The 20,401-nt window shown below is 37.3% G+C and overlaps 1 protein-coding gene across 1 annotated transcript; it reads left to right on the forward strand.

Annotated features, from left to right (window-relative positions):
* The first annotated feature begins 1,997 nt into the window (after positions 1-1,997).
* sla1a (Src like adaptor 1a) lies at positions 1,998-10,032 on the forward strand. Its single transcript, XM_017694624.2, has 8 exons — positions 1,998-2,216; positions 3,139-3,232; positions 4,402-4,501; positions 4,588-4,674; positions 5,074-5,177; positions 5,306-5,437; positions 7,994-8,117; positions 9,010-10,032. Exons 2-8 carry the CDS (start codon positions 3,160-3,162, stop codon positions 9,239-9,241), a joined length of 852 nt encoding a protein of 283 aa, XP_017550113.1. The 5' UTR covers positions 1,998-2,216; positions 3,139-3,159; the 3' UTR covers positions 9,242-10,032.
* Positions 10,033-20,401: the final 10,369 nt, after the last annotated feature.

The raw sequence follows: 20,401 nt of genomic DNA on the forward strand, positions 1-20,401 counted from the left end.
TTAACTGGGCATCTATATAACATTTTTTAACATAAGTTTTTGTTCAGGTAGAGAGAAGGATTTTGTTGAGGTGTCCATATTTCCACAATCACAGTGCACAACCATTAAAGGTTTTGTCCTGCTTTCCACCAACAGGTCAGCAAACCCTACAACAGCAGGGTGCAGTTGTATGCAAAAGTTGTTTTGTTGATTTTCTAAATGCAAGTAAGTAAACACGTATACTACAAAGAACACAGCCACAGTAGTGGTGATAGTACCAGATGTCATAATTGTTTAATGTCTCTATTAAACATTTTGGTAACACTTTACTGTAGGGTATGGTTCATAAGGCTACATGACTTGATGATTTACATAAGCTTGTCATGACGACTGACATAGACCTACATAAATGTTTATAAATGCCTATTCCAACAGATGTCATTTGCTATAAAGGTAGCCAAGTTAGCTAAATTAGCCTTTATGACAAATGATGCCTATTGGAATAAGCATTTATAAACATTTATGTAGGGTTATGTCAGTTGTCATGGCAAGCTTATGTACATATCATGTAGCGTCATGAACTGTACCCTACAGTAAAGTTTTTTTTTTTTTCAAATCCATTCAGGGTGGAAAGGTCATTGTAAGGCAAAATAGTCCCCAAAGAAAGTATTCTCTTACAGATTTATAACTATTTTACCATTACAAATATTACCAATGTACCATAAAAATATTAGGTTCACTGATCATTTTGTGTAGCAAATAAATTTTGTATGGTAGCGTCCAACTACTGGCTCGTGCTATCCTGGATGTATAGGATGTGTAGGTGAAACTTTACTGTGAATAGCTTGTCGTTCAACTGAATCTGTGTACATGTTGTGTGTGCTACTTCTTCACTGGTGCCACAATATTTTTGTTGTGGATATCACAACTCTGGTCTCTATCACCACCACTGAAAAGAAAACCAAGTTGGCAAGTTTCTCTACAATTATATTCTTTAGATCTGATTTAATTATGCAGAAACTGGTGGAATTCCCCTTGAAGAGGAGCTGTGATTCTCCCTTTTGTGCCTATGTTCAGAACAATCAATAGTTTAGCAGATAAACAGAGTCTGCAGGGTCCTGTTCAACAGCTGTCATTCCTCGCTAGCCAGCTTGTACCTTATATACATGTAGCTGCTCATGGTCATCAAAATCATAAGCAGCTACATATGGGTGTGATGGCAATATAGTGTTAGATTTCTACAGTGAAACGGAACAGTGCTCCACCAAGGCCTCATTGCAACATTCACACACTGAGCCTGTGTTTACTCGACCACATAGCCCAAGAGAACAGGACATTAAAACAAGCAACAAGAGAGCACAGTACAATAAACACATAAGAGTGGACTAGACTCTAAGCCACATGTTACAGCACCAATAAAAAATGCAGGAGAAGACAGTGTGTAAGAGAGAGTAATATGTACAAGAATGTTATAGCAGATTAACTGTGAGCAGATTAACTGTGCACATTGCACATAAACTGTAACAGCAGCAGAGCAACGTGCTAGTGATAACCCTCACATACAGCAGCATAAGGCTGTGAAGCTGCAGTACAAGATTCAGTTTTCGTTGGCAACAAGTCTGCTGAATGGGTGTAACTGGTGTTCCAGTCTCTAAACATTATGGTTTCTCATGTGTTTTAAGCACCGAGATAAGCATATATATGCATGCATATGCCAGTGCTAGTAGACACTGGGTGAATAGCATTTGCATGGTTAGAACTTTCCAAAAGGACTGGCATCGTCATTTGAAGAACAAGCAAACTCAGTCCATCCAGTTAACAGAGTGAATCTAGAGTTTTTTTCTATTATTCTGTTATTTTTGTGCAGAGATGCTATATAGATCGAATGTATATTCGCTCACTGAGTCACATGCAGGCCACAGCTCTCACTCATATCTGATGAAAGAGTATGGTCAGTGGTGCATTTGTCTTCCTCATTTCACCAGAGGAAGTGTGCAGCCAAACACTGTGTTCACACATTTAGACTCGAGCCTCATACTGAAACGCTCAGTACGGGTGCCCTGCAGGTCCTGTGGTGGATTCTACCAAACCCAGCTTATGTAGCTTCAGCTGGGCCACCAGTTGTTCGGCTAGATGCAACTGCAGTAGTCCACCTGTAATGACTGGCCTACTCCCACTGCAGCTCTGTGTCTTTTGATGATTCATGGACATGTATCAGTTCAACAACTGAAGCGGAGGTGAGTGACAAGTTTTATTTTCTGCAAGTTATTATTTTATCAGACTTATTTTTGAAGTTTTAAAGCCAAATTTCTTGTGTTTTTCATAATCGCAAGTTTCATGGGTCAATTCATAAACAGAAAGCCCCTGTCAAATCAACCTGGTTATTTACCATGTTTAAGGTGTTCTTGCAAATGTTACAGCAGTCGTGTGTGCTTTTTAAACCCTTACACTCACTACTGAACCCTTTACCATGCTAATGCGTATGGTGGTCTGTGGTAAGGCCTGAATGTAGGCACTCTATTTCTAGCATGTTCTAGCAGTTAACCTATTTACGTCCAAGAAACTGTGGGCGGTGTCCACACTCCCTCCTCTTATAACTACATAACTCTCATAATGTTTTCATAAGTATAGATACTGAATAATTCACAGAATTTACTGTAAAATAATATCATAATAACCTTAATATCTGAACAATAATTCTTGAGAGCATGGAGGTAATACACAGAAAAGAGAATATACATATTTTGATCATATGTAGATTATATGATTGTATGGTTTCCACTGTGAACAGACATCTCTGGATTTTCTGATGTGTTTTACTTCAAGATTCATTACTGAATCTCAAATATAAGCTGCTTCAAATATAAGCTGCTTCAAATATAAGCTGCTTCTGCTTAAGGCTATTTTTTCTCACCAAAGTGCATTTGTCATGCATTGTGTTGCAAAGAAGTGTCCAGTGGAAAATTGTGGTAGAGCCTGGCTCCCCACAGCTTCCCCATCTAGCTGAGTGTGTCTATCAGGAGATAACACTGCAGCCACTTTGGGGAAGTTACGAAATGGAAATGGCAGCAGTGACAGTTGTAGGACTTCAGTGCTAAGTTGCCAAAGGCTATTTGGTTGCTTGCAAAATGAGTCTAATGTTTCTGTGTGCTTCTGCAGCTTTCTTCCCAGATTGCTAACATGGGGAATATAATTAAAGGCCAAGAGGCTGACAAGCAGCCTGAGAATACTCAGCTTGATGCTGCACTAAAAGGTAGGCTGTTTTAGTTTTTTTAATATACTGAATTCTCAGTGTTTAAGAGTCTGACTTCTCAGATTTCCTCACAATTCCATTGTACTTGTGTTGATGCACGAACAAGCTTCTGTATACGGTGTACGGAATATCAGTTATCCTGTATATCTGACCATGTCAGCAGAATTTTGGTGGCAAGATATATATTAGCATATGTGCACATATATTTTGAGTATGAGGCTTTTAAATGCTGAGGCATAGACTGATACCTGTATGTATTGCCCGTTTATTTTGAATATGCAAATTTTAAATGCTAAGATATATTTACATATATTGCACACATTTCAGATATAATGAAAGATTTAGCATTTTAGATTACAAGGTATATATTGACATAAAATGCACATATGTTTCAGATGTGAGGATTTCAGATACTAAGGTAATGTGTTTACATAAACTGCACATACATTTAATGTATGAGGATTTTCAGTGCTGAGAGATTTGACATATATTGCGCATATATTTCAGATATGAGGATTATAGCCACTATGACGTAGATGGACATAAATTACAAATTTATTTCAGATGGATTCAGAGGAAGGAACATATTGCTGCCGTCGGAAGAAAACCTTGTAGTTTTGTTGTTTTGTTGTGTACCTTTTGTTGTTTTTCAGTTTTTGACATAATTTGAAAATGCCTATTGCCCTTTACATTGTGGGTACATTTCATGATGAATACAACCCAAAATTTCCAGTCAAAAGTTCCATTGACTTACATTAAAAGTAAAATAGTTTTTTTTCTTCTCCTGTAAAGTTATCATTTTTGAGAGGTTTTGTTCCAATACCAGCGATATAAAGAAATATATTGCCACTGTCTGAACAAAACTTCATGTCTCCAAAATGGTAACTTTACAGGACAGGGAAAAAGCCATTCTTAACTTGTAATGGAAATAATGTCACAATATTTTTTTCATTATTATTGGACCATTTCTCTTATCTGATCTATTGATCATTAAGTTTTAATACAATGCAAAGCGTAACTGGAGTTTTAGAATTTTGCAAAATAGTACAAAATGAGGTTTTTGCACAACAGCAACAATATGTACAATATTTGTTCATGAATAACACTGTATCGCTCAGTGCTAATCCTGCATAACTTCACTGATAGCATGCATTTTTGTTCAACCTCAGTCACGGACTATGACAACTTAGTAGTACTCTCCGACTACCCATGCCGTGACATCAGTGAGCCGATCTTTAAGATGGGAGAGAAACTCAGGGGTCTGTCTGAGTAAGTATGAATTTATAAAATGACTCTGAAGTGGCAACTTTCACAGGCCTCAGTCTTACTGGTTTTATCTGCTGATCTGTATGTAGGGACGGCTGCTGGTGGAGGGTTCGTTCTTTTCAGACAGGGACTGAAAACTACATCCCAGTTAATCATGTGGCAAAGGTCTATCACGGGTGAGTAGTGCATGATGTAACTGAATGAGCTGCTAGATGATCAGACAGACACCTTAGTGATATACAACATAATAAGACATTCCTCTCTGTAGGAAGTCTTTTACTTTTGTAATCCATAAGCCTTTGAACTATAGGCTTATTATTCAGTTATTAGTGTTAAGATTTTTTCTCTTTTATTAAGCTTAGGAATTTTCAGTAACTACAGTGAATCTAATTTGTAAGTTGCTTGTTTTTGAGAGTGCGGAACTGAACTGTGTACCCACATACCGGCCTTATAGTTTAAGGGATTCAATTGCATTCAAAATGTGAATTTTAAAGCTGCTGTATTAAAAATAAAGTTTGTAAACAGAGATAATAGACATTTCATAATCAGATTATTGGTTCTGTCATGTTTTTAAGATGGCTGTTTGAGGGAGTGGTGAGGCAAAAAGCGGAGGAGCTGCTCCTCTTACCCAGCAACATGGTTGGCTCTTTTCTCATCAGGGAAAGTCCGAACCAACGAGGTGAGAACACATAAGACCTCATAACTGACCCTTATATCACTGTGAGATTAACAGTTTGAATTATTTGGTGAAGCCAAATGAAATATACAGCTATAAATGTCCATGCTAACAGCTAAGACCTCCTGCAGGTGTATATTCTCTGTCTGTGAGACACAGAGTCATTAAGCACTATAAGATCTTCCGCATGGCCAACAGCTGGTACTACATCTCCCCTCGCCTCACCTTCCAGTGTTTGGAGGACTTGGTGAATCACTACTCTGGTGAGTAGAGCAGTGGAACGCAATGGTCAGAGGCCACTGGCCATGGCTACCAGCTGCTATTTATTACATTTACTTTGCATAACACCAGCAAACGTTTGAATTGGTCTTCTTTTGAAATGTTTCAAGTAATGTTTGATTTTCACCCTTAATGGTCAATTATAAAGAAATCCACAGTTTTTTCAACATTCCTGCACATAGCTAAATGATTCAAATATAAAATAGCTCTGTGACATTATGTCAGTGGTGTGACATTACCAAGCTTACAGAATCAGATGCAGATTGCGAAAGTTGTTTAATAAAAGTTGCGCCATAAAGTTATTACAATATTTTTTATAAATATGCTGCCTGTACCCTCATAGATTTGTGATGTGTTTAGCCTAAAATATATTTAAAAAAGTATAGAATATTTTGCCCTCCTAGCGCTGGTGGTCCTAACTAGTGAGTGGAACTGGATACGGCTAAATTAGGTAACAAATGGCCAAACAAATCGTCTATATTTATATGATTTGAAAATTGACAGTAATACTAGGTAGCTAACGTCAAGTAAATAGTGTTGTGTCCTGATACGGGTGGACTGGTACATTGTGTCAGCCTGCTAACTTTGAATCTAAACTATTAATGTATTAAAATGTTTTTGTCTTATTAGAAAAGATTGAACTTCTATCTTTAATTTTAATTAATTAATCAGGAAGGACTGCTTATATATACATATATACACATACATACACATACATACATACATATATATACATATACACATTATATATATATATATATATATATATATATATATATATATGGTCTGGCACCAACAACCACGCCACGTTCAAAGTCCCTTAAATCACCTTTCTTCCCCAATTCTGATGCTTGGTCTGCACTTCATCAAGTTGTCTTGACCACCTCCACATGCCTAAATGCAGTGAGTTGCGGCCATGTGATTGGCTGATTAGCTATTTGTGTTAAAAAGCAATTGAACCACTTTATTACCTAATTATATATATATATACACATATATAAAAGTTAAATGAAAATGCTCAGACTATTTCCATTTATTGCTTTATTCTTTGTAATTAAACCTTTTTAACACTGTGCCAACTGTCCTCATAATGTGTACCAACCAATCCTGCTCTCACTTGCTAAAGGAAATTATATTTTCTGATTTACCACTAATTTACTGTTAACAACACTACAAATAACACAACCTATATTTGCGTTGTGGACATTGCAACCCCTGATCTCTATCACCACCGCTGTAATAAAAATCAGTCTCTACAATACAAATCATACCAAGAAACACATTTGATGTAGACAAAGTTGAGTGTTGCACTGCAGACAAACGGTGATCGTATTATGAATTTGACCGTTTGATTATTCCCACGCTATTTGTGTAAATAATATGTGGGGTATGTCATTATTTCCAAGGCAGCAGTGTCACAAATAGGTCATTCTACCATTGTGGTCCTGAAAATAAGTTTATAATAAGAATAAACCACAGAAGGTTGATGGCTGTGTGCAAAATTAACTTCATGTATAAAGGGAGGAAAGACTACCAAACTGACCACTTATAATATTTGTAATGTTCCATATACAGTGTAACTTTGCAACTAAAGTGGCAGTAGTGTTTTTCCTATTTGTAGAGAAAATTCATATTTTAATAAAATTTTAGTATTTTTCTCAGTGGTGTTACGGCTTTTTGACTGAGTTTGTTGACTAGAATGCCACATTCCAGATCAAACCAATCTGAATTAATCTCTTTACATCTTGTCAAGTTGAAAAGTTGGTGGAAATCCCTGTTTTTAGTGTATCTATCTGCAGTGGCTCATTGACATGCAAGTGGTTACATTGATTTTAATGTTATCAAAGCATTTTTATGCCAGAAGGTTCAGTTCTTTACTACAGCTCCAAATATTCAGGAGAACAGTCTTAAAATTGCACCCTCTCCCACGGGAGTATCAGCTTGACATACATAACTTTCAGTTCAGCTGGTGAAAACCACTACAGAACACTAAACCTGTAGCAAGTGTAATGTTTCAGCTTTAGTCCATCAAGTAAAAGGGCTATTAGTTAACGAGTATTTTTCAGTGGTGTTACTGATGACGTTCAATAAAACTATGGTTTATACTTGAATCACAATGCTTGTGCCCCAATTGCCACTGCAATGGTAGAATGACCCAATATATTCTCACATATATTTACATGTGTGTTTTATTTTTCTGAAAATGGTTAGGTTTTGATATGTTATTACAAACTGCTAAGGAAAAAATGCTCATTTGAATGAAAAAAAAAGACTAAATGGACATGTACCCAGACGTTTTGACAGGCAGTTTATCTCTCAGCAGACTTTCTCACTTCAAACAGGAAAGTGAAATATGATGCATCGGTTACATTTTAACACCAAAGACACAAGTGTAGTCATAGTAGACACTTGATGCGCTGTGCCTGGAGTGTTTATGAACAGAAGAGCATAATATAGGATACCTGAACATACATTAGCGTTTGTGCATGATTATATGTTCAAAATAATACATTTCTCAATGTTTTGATTCCTCTCTTCAGAGTGTTCAGATGGCATCTGCTGTGTTCTCACAGCCCCATGTCTGTCAAATACTGTGCCAAACCTGAACGCACAAGCGCCCCCTGTGGTGATGCGGCGTAACTTTGACTGGAAGAAAGTGAACAGGTGGGTGCTGGAAATTTAGTTTGACCCATGCATTTCCAAGAAAGTGTGGGTGGTTCCAGATGTCCATGGCTCATTCTTATTACATTCATAATAATGTATAGCTGACTGACTGAATAATTCTGGAATTAAGGAGATTTTTAATACTAAGTCTGAAAATTAGGGGAAGTAGGGGGTTAAATTGTGCAATCAGTTTGGACCTTTTGAGTTTAATTAACTTTTTTTTATTGCAAAAGAGACTTACTAAGAAATTCACTGATGCACACCCTGATCACACTGTCTATCTTCATTGCTCTCCCTTTGACCAAGTTAGCATTGCCCGTGTGTTATTGTGTGGTTAGGCGGGAGGAAAAACCAAAATGTAATTTTATTGCCACATTTTGTGATTATATGTCTTGCAACATACTTAAAGCATATCTCTGCTGTCGGAACAAAACCTAGTATCTCCATTTTTGTCATTTTTCAGTTTTTGACATACTTTGAAAATGCTTGTTGTCCTTTACATTATGTGTAAATCTCAGGATGAATGAACCATAAGAAATGACCCAAAATGACTTGGAAAAAGCCTGGTTCCACTGACTTACATTAAGAAAAAAGTATGTTTTTCCCTCTGATGTAAAATCATTTTGGAGATATAAGCAGTAGCAATTTGAAACCTTTGATCCAAGACTGATCTGCATTGTTTTTTACCAAAGTGATTCACATTTGTTGGATGAAGTAAATGCTTGGATCCAAAAGAAATATCTGTGATTGATCAGGATTGGTCATAGAAGACAATGAAACATTTATCCTACTGTAAACGCTGCAATAATGCATTAATAATCAACAAATGATAAAGGAATAGTTCATCCTGGGCAGTGAACAGCTAATGAATGTGCTGCTCTTCTATGTACAGGTCCCAGCTACTGAACCCCGCTGATCAGAGCAGTGCAGACAGCAGGCAGAACGTGGTGAGCTTTGGGGTGAGGAACAGCATCGCTGCCTATCTCTCCGTATCTGAAATAAAGGAAAATCCAAAAGTGCTCCGCAACAAGAAGAGCAAGTCTGTCTATGTGATGCCTGACTCCAGCAATATGGAAACAGAAGAGCTAGCTCATGGAAATGTGGCGAGTGGAACAAACGGGTAACGACTGGCACAATGTGACGTTTGTGTGTCTGAACATTACGGAGGAGTGTAGTCTTTTCACGAATACATTGGACTCCTGAATGAATCTCTCAAACTGATCATGTAGAGAGGAGATGGGATTGTTTTAGGTTTGTGGGCACAGAAACACCAGAATGTAGTCATTAGACGGTACTGGACTGTTAACGATGAAGTGGATGTTATTGCATATATAAACACACATATACACAAACATTCACACACAGGCATATTTTTACATGAATTCTTCTCACTTTTTAGAAGCACTTTATTCTTGACTGTATTGACAAAACAGATGGGAAGTAAGAGGACAGTTCACTTCAAATACTACTTTTCTCCAACATTTGAGTTTTGCATGAATACATGAACCTGGATTTCTCCTTTCGAACTGAGTGATGAGAAAAGCTCAACTATTTTCCAAAAGTATGTGGCTCAGTCCTTAAACAGGGATTAAAGTTTTGTGCTGAACTGCAGTGGAGAAGCACACCATGAATCTGTCCAAACAGCTTGCTAACCACTCCGAGGCTCTTTGTTCCGTTCAGCTGTTTCAAGGAAAACCGTTTTACAGCTTTATGCTCAAAAATGGGGTTTTGATTAAAGACATTTGTTTGTGTCAAGCTTCCAGCTTAGATTACTTAAGTAACACTTCAAGCAGAACTAGCAGTGTCTTGTAATCAGCTTTAATTTATCTCAGGGATGGAATATTTATCATGCCTCACAGTTCTGTTGTTGGATAAAACCTGATTTAAAACATGCATTAAAACCACTGTAACATAATTTTACCTGGGGATCTACCTGCCTGCAGAAACTCGTTCCAGCCATCTGCTACAGCGGGTCCACTTTCTTTAGAAGTCTCTGATTGGCTGCATCCAATACTTTAGTATTAGGTAAAGGGGAGGGGCATCGTGCTAGATGCAGGTTGGAACTAAACTCTGCAGGAAACCACATACCACTATACTACTCTAATGAATAGACTTCTACTGGTCGCGTAATATTTTGACATGCTTTTTAGTGAGGTGTTAAGCAGTTTTGGATGCACCCTAGATCTCTAGGAGGAGTGTTTGTGACCACTGCCTTGATATAACATTGAGCTAATTAGCATTAGCATTTCATAAGTCTCCACACCTAAAAGAAACATTCACTTTACAGGATGTTCTAATTTAGGCAGGAGCCAAAATTGAATTTTTTAAAAATATCTGCTTAATTTAATCGTTTGGATGCAAGTAAAGACATTCAGAGTGGCTTGATGTGAAATGGCTCACTGTAGAGAATCTTTTGTTATGTAACATAATAAACTTACAAGGTAAATTTGCCAACTTTGCCTGATCTGGGAGCAGCACAGCAGGCCTTGGCCAAGTGCCCAACTAGGTATACCCAGCAAGATCCATTTGAACAAGACCTTCCCATTACAAGCTCATCTCTCTTACCACAAGACTACTACCTACCACAACTCATATTTTTGTGATGTGCACAACACAAAACTAATTTTTTTGCCTTGCAAAGCTCTGTATTCTTCTGCCATTGGTAGATTTTTAAACATATATTTTAGGCTAAAACTTTCTTGCAAAACAATAATAGAACATATTTGTGACCTTGTTGTGTGAGAGCTTTATGTGAAACAACGTTTAGACACATTAAACTCTTCAGATGTCTGGTTCTTTTCATTACCACTGTAAAAAAAATCTGATTCATTACATTTTTCTAGAATGGTGCATTCCAGATCAAACCACTCTGAATGAATCTGTTTACATCTTAGTGATTTTAATTCTGAAGAAAAATTGAAAAGTTGGTGGAAATCATTTTTACTGTATTTACATACAATGGCTTATGGACATGCAAGTGGTTACAGTAATTTTAATGTTATCGGAGGAATTTTGTGCCAGAAGACTCCAAATATTCAGGAGGACAGTCTTATAATTGCAACCTCTCCCACTATAATGCACTGGAGTATCAGCTTGACTCATATGGCTTTCTGTTCAGTCGGTGAAAACCACTACAGAACACTAAACCTGTAGCAAGTGTATTGTTTCAGCTTCAGCTAAGTCAAGTAAAAGGGCCATGAGTAAATGAGTGAAAGGTAAACCCTCAATATGGTGAGCGCTGTGTTCTGCTTTACATGAAAGTATTGTACTATTTTATTTAACGCATCACCCACATCACTGGGCCTCTCTTTTCACTTCACGATAAACATGTACGTTTCACATTACTATTAATATTCATCCGATGACACACAAACATCTTTGAATGTTCACTAGAACAGACCACAGAGTGACCAAAATATCCACGAGGCCGCATGTGACATGTTGATCACAGGAGGCCCAGCTCTGTAATACATATGTGTAGAGAGGAGAATCTTCATATAAACTGCTAACAAACACACAACCACAAGAATGCATGATTGAGACAAAGGCTTGACAAGGACAGCGAAAAGAAATCGGTTCAACAGTAACAAACTGGATACCCTCACAGAACCACACGTTATCTCACTGTCTCAGAACTCAGAGAAGACATCTCACGCTGGCCTGGAAACAGTTTAGATAGGATCGGTTTGCTGACTGCATAAAGAGGAGGCCTGGAGTGCTGGCTTGAGACCTTGGTTCAAGTTCAAAGTTCAAAGTGTTTATTGTCATTTGCACGTTTCCTTATATACAATGAAAAGCTTACTTTGCTCCTCGCTAAGAATGCCAAATATAACATTAAAAATACAAAGAGTATTACATGTGCCATTCATATATTCTATAAAATATATGTTCTTAAGTATGACTGCCTCTTGGCTTTAGACTGTAAGTGTTGACAAGGTGAACATCTAAAATTGTAAATTGCTATATCTGGAAATGTTGTCTCAGAGCTAGCTAGCAAAGTTGTATTTACGTTCTCAGACTCCAGAGTTAATGTTGGCTTACTGTTGGGTTCTATTCTGCCTGAAACAAGGTTTGCCGATTGTATTCTTGGGCTTAATGTTTTTTAATGCAACCAAAACCCTATGGTAGTTTAACACTGGATGGTAGTTTGTTATTCGAAAACTATACCAGTAATATCTCCAAGACTGCATTTTATTACTTAAACATATCCCAAATAAGACATGTTAACCCTACAAGATGCTGTGAAAGTTGTTTATGGTAGACTAAACTACTAGATTAGACTACTGTAACATGTTGGCTGGTTGAGCTGCTGTCTATCTAAACAGACTCCGACATTTCAGAATGCAGCAGCCTGTGTGTTGACCGCACAGTTGGTGAAAGATCATTTTCTTATACATCTTCTAAGCTCCTATAAATTCCTGGGCTATAGTATTGTCACTCATTTTCATTTGTTGCTTATAATTGCTCCTTTGCTTTAATTTAGACCACTTTTTGTTCATTTAGAGTGAATTAAAATAGTCTAATGGTTAAAGTCTGTATAAAAATATATGGTTAAGATGTAAACAATGCCATTCAGGGTGGTTTGATGTGAAATACTTACTGAGTCAGGATTGTTCACAGCGTTGGAATGAATAATATATATATGTATGTGTGTGTGTGTGTGTGTTTGTATGTCTGTGTGTGTGTGCAGGATTAAGGCATCTAAGGAGTTTAATGCCACTAAAAGTTCCCTCAAAGTAAGTGGTTACATGAAATTATGCCTGACATCCGATAATTTGTTAATGATAGTTTTGAGAAGGTTTTGACCTAAAACATAATTTTTAAATCCATTCGTGAGGGACGGATATATGCAGGTTGTGGTAAAATAGTCCCCTTAAGAAAATGCTTTTTTCCAGAATTACCTCTAAATTAGCATATATCAACATGACATATGTTTTCACATTAACTACTGATTTATGCTGAATTTTTTAAAAAGTGGTGGACTTTTAAGAACATTTAAGAATACTTTTGTGAATTCGGCCCCTGGTGCTGGTCCTTGTCCTGGTGAATACGCAGAACTCGACCCTCAGGCCTAATTCTCCTCAGATGGGAGCTTGAAAAAACAGAGAAAACTGTCTCTTTCTTTGTGCACACATATTTAAGATCTCCAGTAGATCCTAGAGCCTAGGAAAACCACAAAGCAGCAATATGTGATGAATTAGGTTTTGCATGCCTTCACTCTGAAAACATGCACCAGTCTTCTCATTGTTTCTGACTAAACAACTTTGCTGAACCAGCAGCGAATCAGCAGTGACTGAAGGTAACCTTGTCTGTGTAAAATACCCAGAGGCTCAGCTCAGTAACAGCTGCTGTCCAAATCTTTCTGACACCTCACCTCACAGCTGGCTTTAAGATATCATGGACAAAATCTAAATAAATGTTTGCTTACATTTTAAAAAGATTCTTACTCACACAGCCCAGTTCTCCAAAGTACCATCCACTGAAAGGTTCTTCTATGGCATCAATCACAGAACCCCTTCTGGCACCTATTATAAGTATATTTGAGGTCAGGCTGTTTGATTTATTTATTTTTTTTAATAAATAGATTTCTTTATCACTCTATAATGTAGTTACATAATGCATGCTGGGAATTGTAGTGAGACAATACTGATTTGCTGAAGGTTTATATACAGTCAACTTATTTAATTATTGGCGACCCTCAAGAAACTGGGCAAAAATTATCCTATGAAATAAATGATAATTTATTTTATGAGATAATTCATCAAAAATGTTTGGAGAAATTGTTTATCATTTATCTAACAGAAATCATTCATGCACTAAGAATAATTCATTCTTTCAAAAGCCTATGGGGCAAAATTGTTGGCACCCCAAAGCATATTTTAATTAAACCCAAAGAAATTAGACTCTTTGGGAGAAATGCTCCTTCTGCTGCTAGTTTCCAAGAATCCATTGTCGCCTATAACCATTTCTTGAAGTATAAATATGAGGTTACACATACAAATCCCTCTGTCATCTGTCAACATGGGTAAAAGCAAGGATGGGTATAAGCTGCCAACTCAGCAAAATTTTTAGGAACTGCTAAAAAAAAAATAGTAGTCAGTTGAAATTAGCATTAACCAGTGTTATCAGTGTGATAATAAAAAAAGGTTTGACAATTTCCCAGGAAGAGGATGCATGAGCATACTGCCCACACATACACTGAGGAAGTAAGAGAGGCAAAGAGGAACCCATTGGCCAGTTTCAGAACTGCACAGTTTAGCTGAATCCTGTGGCTTTCACATTTCAAAATCTACAATCATGCCACCTTTATGACCAGAAGTTCCACAAAGAGTTCCACAAAGAACAGAAATAGTTCCAATGATCAGTCCACAAATTATAGAAAAGCCACAAAAATCAACAGCATAACAAATTTTTGTTCTGCTGTGGCTCTCAAAGTCTCCAGATTTGAACCCAACCGAAAACCTGTGTGCATTGAAGAGGTCAGCCCACAAGTGAAGACCCACCAATATCAATTAACATATCAGCCATGAAACCCAATAGATAATTGATCACAACAAAACATTTACTATAAGAATACTGAGTGTATTTCAGTAAATTCTCTTATTCGCAAAATCTTTGGCTATTCAATGCAATTAAATTCAATTCAATTGTGTTTACTGTTTGAATGCATGAGCTATAAATACATGTTATGCATATTCACAAATAACCAAAGGAATAATATCTATAAAATGGCACGTCATCCTCTTCCACATGGAAAAGGGAGGGAGACTCAGAAAGAATGTTTGTTTAAATTAACCAGCGTTGTGCCATGATCTAATTGTCTTAACATTTTGATTATGCTCAAACAGCTTGCAGGCTTGCCTTCAATTAATGTGTGACAATAAACTTTATGACTGTTCAACACTAACTGCACAAAAGGGCAAACTTACAGAGGAGAGAATGTGTTGTTATTATTTTAGGCCATTGTATTAGACTATTATAACATACTTTCTGGCAAACAATTTGGTATTTGTAAGCATACATATCGGTATCTTGTGCACAGGGTTTAGTACATTTTATTCCTATAATGTACTTTGACTTACATGTAAATCTAACCATGATACAGAGAGGGCCCAAAAACAAGGGCAAAAGCATGACTCTAAAAGACTTAGAAATGTGTGAAAACTGTGCAAAAGCCTTTTTTCTTGAGATGTTTCTGAGGAGATTAGACATAAGATAATTCAATTACATAAAATAAGTGAAAATAGGAGCTTTCAAACCAAGCAAGAGCTGGCAGGCCACCACAACTGTCTCCAAGTCTTTAAAGTCCTTAAAGCTTTCATTTCACTTTGAAAGACAGCTCTTGCTTCAGATCTGAAAAAATCCACAAGTGTTTATGTCCATCCTTCCACTGTTAGAACACACTCAACACTATGGTTCTGAAAGGTTGTGTAGCTGTCAAGACACCCAAACTGAGAAAAAGAAATAGACTAAAAAGAAGAAATGTCCAAATCAATCAAGCTGCTGGTGCTCTCAGAACAATGGACTGACCTCAGAGTCCAGACCTTAACATCAGTTAGTGTGTTTGGGATTACGTGGCACATGAGAAGCAGAAAATACAGTCAGCTTCTAAGACTGAACTTTGGAGGTGTGGAAAATATCCCTGCAGATTTCTTTGAAAAACTGAAAGCAAGTGTCCTGAAAAGAATAGAAGCTGTAACAAATTGTAAAGAGTGGACACATTGAAAACTTTCGATATAATCTGATATTATATTCAGTTGTTTTATGAGGGTTGTGTGTCATTTTCAGTTTTTCTTTTTTCTTTACACTGAAAAAAATAACAACTTGTACTTAAAGGCAGTTAAAAGAAATTAAATTAAAACACATGAGGGCGGGCTCTGACTTTTGCACAGTACTGTACGATTTTTAGAAGCAGTCTAGAAGACTAGATCAATAGAGAAGGATCAGACTGAAACAGGCTGATCTGACTGGGGTCTTTTAACACTAGTAGTCATACGTGTGAGTTATAGTCTGAGTCTTCAGGCTTGACACTGGGAGGATCTTAGGAATTGCACATTTAGATTTCCTTTTCCTCCTGTCATGAAGCAGCTGTGTTCCAGATGTGTTCTAAAACATACAAATAATAAATAACCCTGAAACAAACACATGAGTAGCTGGCTAGTGCCTGACTAATGCTGCACTCACTATAACTTTTATGAAGCACCTTAAAAGAAAGATCCACAGGTCCTGAATCCTCCTTAAATATGTCCAGACCTCGTTAAAACTTTGGCTTTTAAAAGGAATAAACTATTTATTCTCTGGCTGTATAGAATACATCCAGTGGGTGCATTATTCTGAGGTAAGTCTATGGTTGGTATGACAATTTTTTATGCAGAAATGAGAAAATGACTGTTTCTACACGCAGTGCTTGAACTACAGAGATAAAAGTAATGGCTCTTGAATGTATCTTAGTTTGAACGTACAGTTCTAGGCAAAAACTATAATTAGTGCAGTGCTCTTCCGTTATGTGGAAGTTCTTCAAACTTCAAAAATGTTATTCATATTTGTACAAAAATAATGCTTTAAAGAAACATCCACTGAGTTTTTAGGGAACCAAAAGTGTTTCTTCTATTGAACCCTTTTGCCACTTTTATTTTTAAAGGGCCCATATAAATGTAAATCTCAATTTTCTCACTTTTTTTGGAATAAGAGGGTTTGATGTAGCTTGTAAACACTGTAAAAAATTCTAAATGTATAATTTCTGCACAGTCCATACTGTCCATATACAGAAACTAAGGTGCAGAAATGGCTCATTTTGAATTCACTGTTTTTATGATGTCACAAAAACAGATAGCTGTTGTCAGTAGAAAACCTTGTATCTCCATTTTTGACAGTTTTTCAGTTTATGGCATAATTTGAAAATGCCTGTTACCCTTTACGTTGTATGTAAATTACATGATGAATGGACCAAAAGAAACGGCCCACAATTACTTGGGAAAAAGTCTGGTTCCATTGACTTACATTAAAAGTAAAGTAGGTATTTGTCCTTCTCCTGTATAGTTGTCTTTTTGGAGATATGAGGTTTTCTTCTGACAGCAGCGAAATGCATTTATGTATATTTAGCCTATAGCAGTTTAGCTTTGCCTACCTAAGCTGAAGATACAGGGAGTGTTTCAACCCAGACTGCTGTCTGAAAGAGGCACAGTACTAGGCAGCCAATCAGAACAGAGGTCAATTACATACATCAGTCTTAAAGGCACAGCAGCAAAAACAGCCTGATAATTATAATATAAGAGTTATAAAGAGATGCTGAGAAAGGGTCATTTAAAAATGAATTATGACTGTTGAACTTCAGGGGAAAGTTAAGGACTATTTTTCCCATCTAGCAAGTTTTTCCTGAATTCTAATCAGGGCATTCCAGAGCAAACACTAGTTTTTGTTCCTCTAGCAGGAATGCAAAATCAAACTGAAAAGAAAAACAAAAACAGCAGCTTCAATTTCAGGTTCATGTGAGGACCAAGAGGACATGTATTAATGCAGTGTGACCAACTGCCTGATATCTTCCTCCTGTGTGATCAGAAGTGCTGTTTTGGTTGAAACCACACAGAGAAACACACAGACTAGAATTGAATTTCTCAACTAGGCCACGTATGCAGCACACGACAGGCTCTCTTTATGAGCTCCAGGTGGGACTCTGGCTGAGCTGATGCACTCTTCTCTCCTCTCTCCATCATCTGAGATTTGGCCTGCTCTGCTCAATCTATCAGCACGATGCTTCTGTCTCAGGCTCACACACTTAAAATACAGCTCCAAAGCTCAGAGTCACATGTACTGGTCTGAGTCTAACACAGTGGATTAAATGCATGTGCATAATATTCAAATGGCTCCCTGTGCGTGGTTCTCATTTTCAAAGGCCTCATTTAAAGAAAAGTTTGACAAGACTTCATCAGGCATTGTAAAAGTATGCCACAGTAGCTGCGTTCTTGTGTCTTGAATGACAGCTCATGTAATAGCAGTATCTTTGTGATCTGCAAGTGTGGCTTTGATTAATCTCACCCTAAAAAGTCTGTCTGATTCCCCACAGGGCAGACTCTTCTAGAATGGCAGAGAGAAGCAATTTTCAGGAACAATGAACAAAGGTATTTTAAAGAGTGGAAACTCTGTGCGTATCTGACACTTCAGCAGAGATAAAAATAGGTTTTTATCAATGGTCCACTGCAGGTTTCCTGTTATTAGGTCATCTTATGTAGGCTTGAATATGCCTGCTTACAAGAAATCAAGTTTAATATTATGCATAATTTCCTTTAACACTCGTGCTTGGCACTGAGCCACTTGGTGTATTTTCCTTCAATGTATTTTCCATAAATCCAGACTAAACCGCTGAATCTGCAGGGAATCTATCAGTGACCTATCAAAATGAGAGTGACTTATCAAAATTAGAGAAACAAATATGCAATGACTTAGCAGTCATTGGACAGTGCAAACTGTCCAAACAAAAATCACCAAGACTGAAACTTTGAACTCATTTTTAGAAAAAGCACTGAAATATATTTTCACTCAAAACAAATCTTTCATTGACCACTCTGGAAAAAACACTCTATTCAGGAGAGAAGATTTTAAGTGGAAAGGTAATTACTCAGTTAATTTAGACACCACACCCCAGTTACTCAAAGGCTTCCACTATTTTTGCAGTAATGTCAGGCAGCACTTTAAAACATAAGGTGGAGTTTTAACAACTGGTCAAATTCATTTGAGAGTGGTATAAAGATTTTGAGCTGGTCTCTACATACACTATATGGCCAAAAATATGTGGACACCTGACCCTTACACCAATGTGAGTTTGCTGGACATCCCCTTCCAAAAGCATATTCATTAATATGGAGTTGGCACCCCTTTGCAACTCCACTCTTCTGGGGAAGCTTGCAATAAGATTTTAGAGCGTGTCTATGGGAATGTGTGTCCATTCAGTCAAAAGAGCATTTGTGAGTATAGGCACTGATGTTGGACAAGAAGGCCTGGCTTGTAGGCTGGTGTTCCAATTCATCCTAAAGGTGTTCAGTGGGGTTGAGGGCAGGCCAAACTCAAGTGGACTAAAATGTTTTTGTAAGCTGTTGCAATAATGTTACACTTCACTGGAATTAAGGGTCCTAGCCCAAACCCATTATCCCTTCTCTACCAAACTTTACTACTGGCACTGTGCATTACATTAGGCAGCATTCTTCTGGCATCTGCCAAACTCAGATTTGTTCTTTAGACAAATAGTGAAGCATAAATAATCACTCCAGAGAACACGTGTCCACAGCTGCAGAGTCTAAAGGCGGCATGCATTACAGTACTTAAGCTGGCACTTGGCATTGTGCATAGTGATCTTAGATTTGCGCACAGCTGTTCAGCCATGGAACTTCCAGAGGCAGTTTGGTACTCTATAATGAGCGATGCAACAAATTATATTTTGTGTGCTTCAGCATTTAGCAAGACCACTTGGTGAGTCTGCATGGTCTACCAATTCATGGCTGAGATATTATTGTTCCTAGATGCTTAATTTCCTCTATGTTTCCATATTTGTGACACCCTAATACAAAGTTGTAATGTAGGACAAGAAGAACACAAGAACACACAGTTTTAAAAAAATATTTAGTGAAGGAACAAATGCAACACATATCACCCATGGGTAAAAGTTATAGCCTCTAAACTTAATAACTGGTTTTGCCACATTTATCAGCAACAACTGTCACCAAACACTTCATATAACTACAGATCAGCCTATCAGATTTTCCCACAATTCTTTGCACAACTGCTGTAGTTCAACTACATTGGAGGGCTTTTAAGCATGAACTGCTTGTTTAAGGTCCTGCTGCAGTGTCTCAATGGGGTTCAAGTCTCTACAACCACCATTTTTAAGTGGTGGGTATGACGTTCTTATGTAGGCTTTACATCATGTAATCGGACCCCTGTCTCCCAAAAAGTTTCACTTTTAACTCATCAGTCCATAGAACATTATTCTAAAAGTCTTAAGGTTATCAAGGTGCTTTTTGACAAATATGAGATGAGCCTTATGTTCCTCTTGGTTAGCAGTGGTTTCTGCCTACAAACTCTCTCATAGTTGCTAGTTTTGTCTCTTTCTAAAGGTGGAACCATGAATGTTGACCTTATTTGAAGTGAGCAAGACCTGCAATTTCTTAGAAGTTTGTCTGGGTTCTTTTTTGACTTCCTGGATGAATTGTCACTGAGCTCATGGAGGAATTTGGGTAGACTGACCACTTCTGGAAAGACTAATCACTGTTCCACGTTCTCTCCGTTTGGAG

Source organism: Pygocentrus nattereri, chromosome 27 (assembly GCF_015220715.1).
Source record: "Pygocentrus nattereri isolate fPygNat1 chromosome 27, fPygNat1.pri, whole genome shotgun sequence".
NCBI classification, from domain to species: Eukaryota; Metazoa; Chordata; class Actinopteri; order Characiformes; family Serrasalmidae; genus Pygocentrus; species Pygocentrus nattereri.

Bases quoted from the DNA above. Each gene is read 5' to 3' on its own strand.
- sla1a (XM_017694624.2), top strand. From the start codon at position 3,160: ATGGGGAATATAATTAAAGGCCAAGAGGCTGACAAGCAGCCTGAGAAT. The intron at 4,675-5,073 runs GTGAGTAGTGCA...CATGTTTTTAAG, and splicing joins GTGGCAAAGGTCTATCACGG to ATGGCTGTTTGAGGGAGTGG. The intron at 5,178-5,305 runs GTGAGAACACAT...GACCTCCTGCAG, and splicing joins GGAAAGTCCGAACCAACGAG to GTGTATATTCTCTGTCTGTG.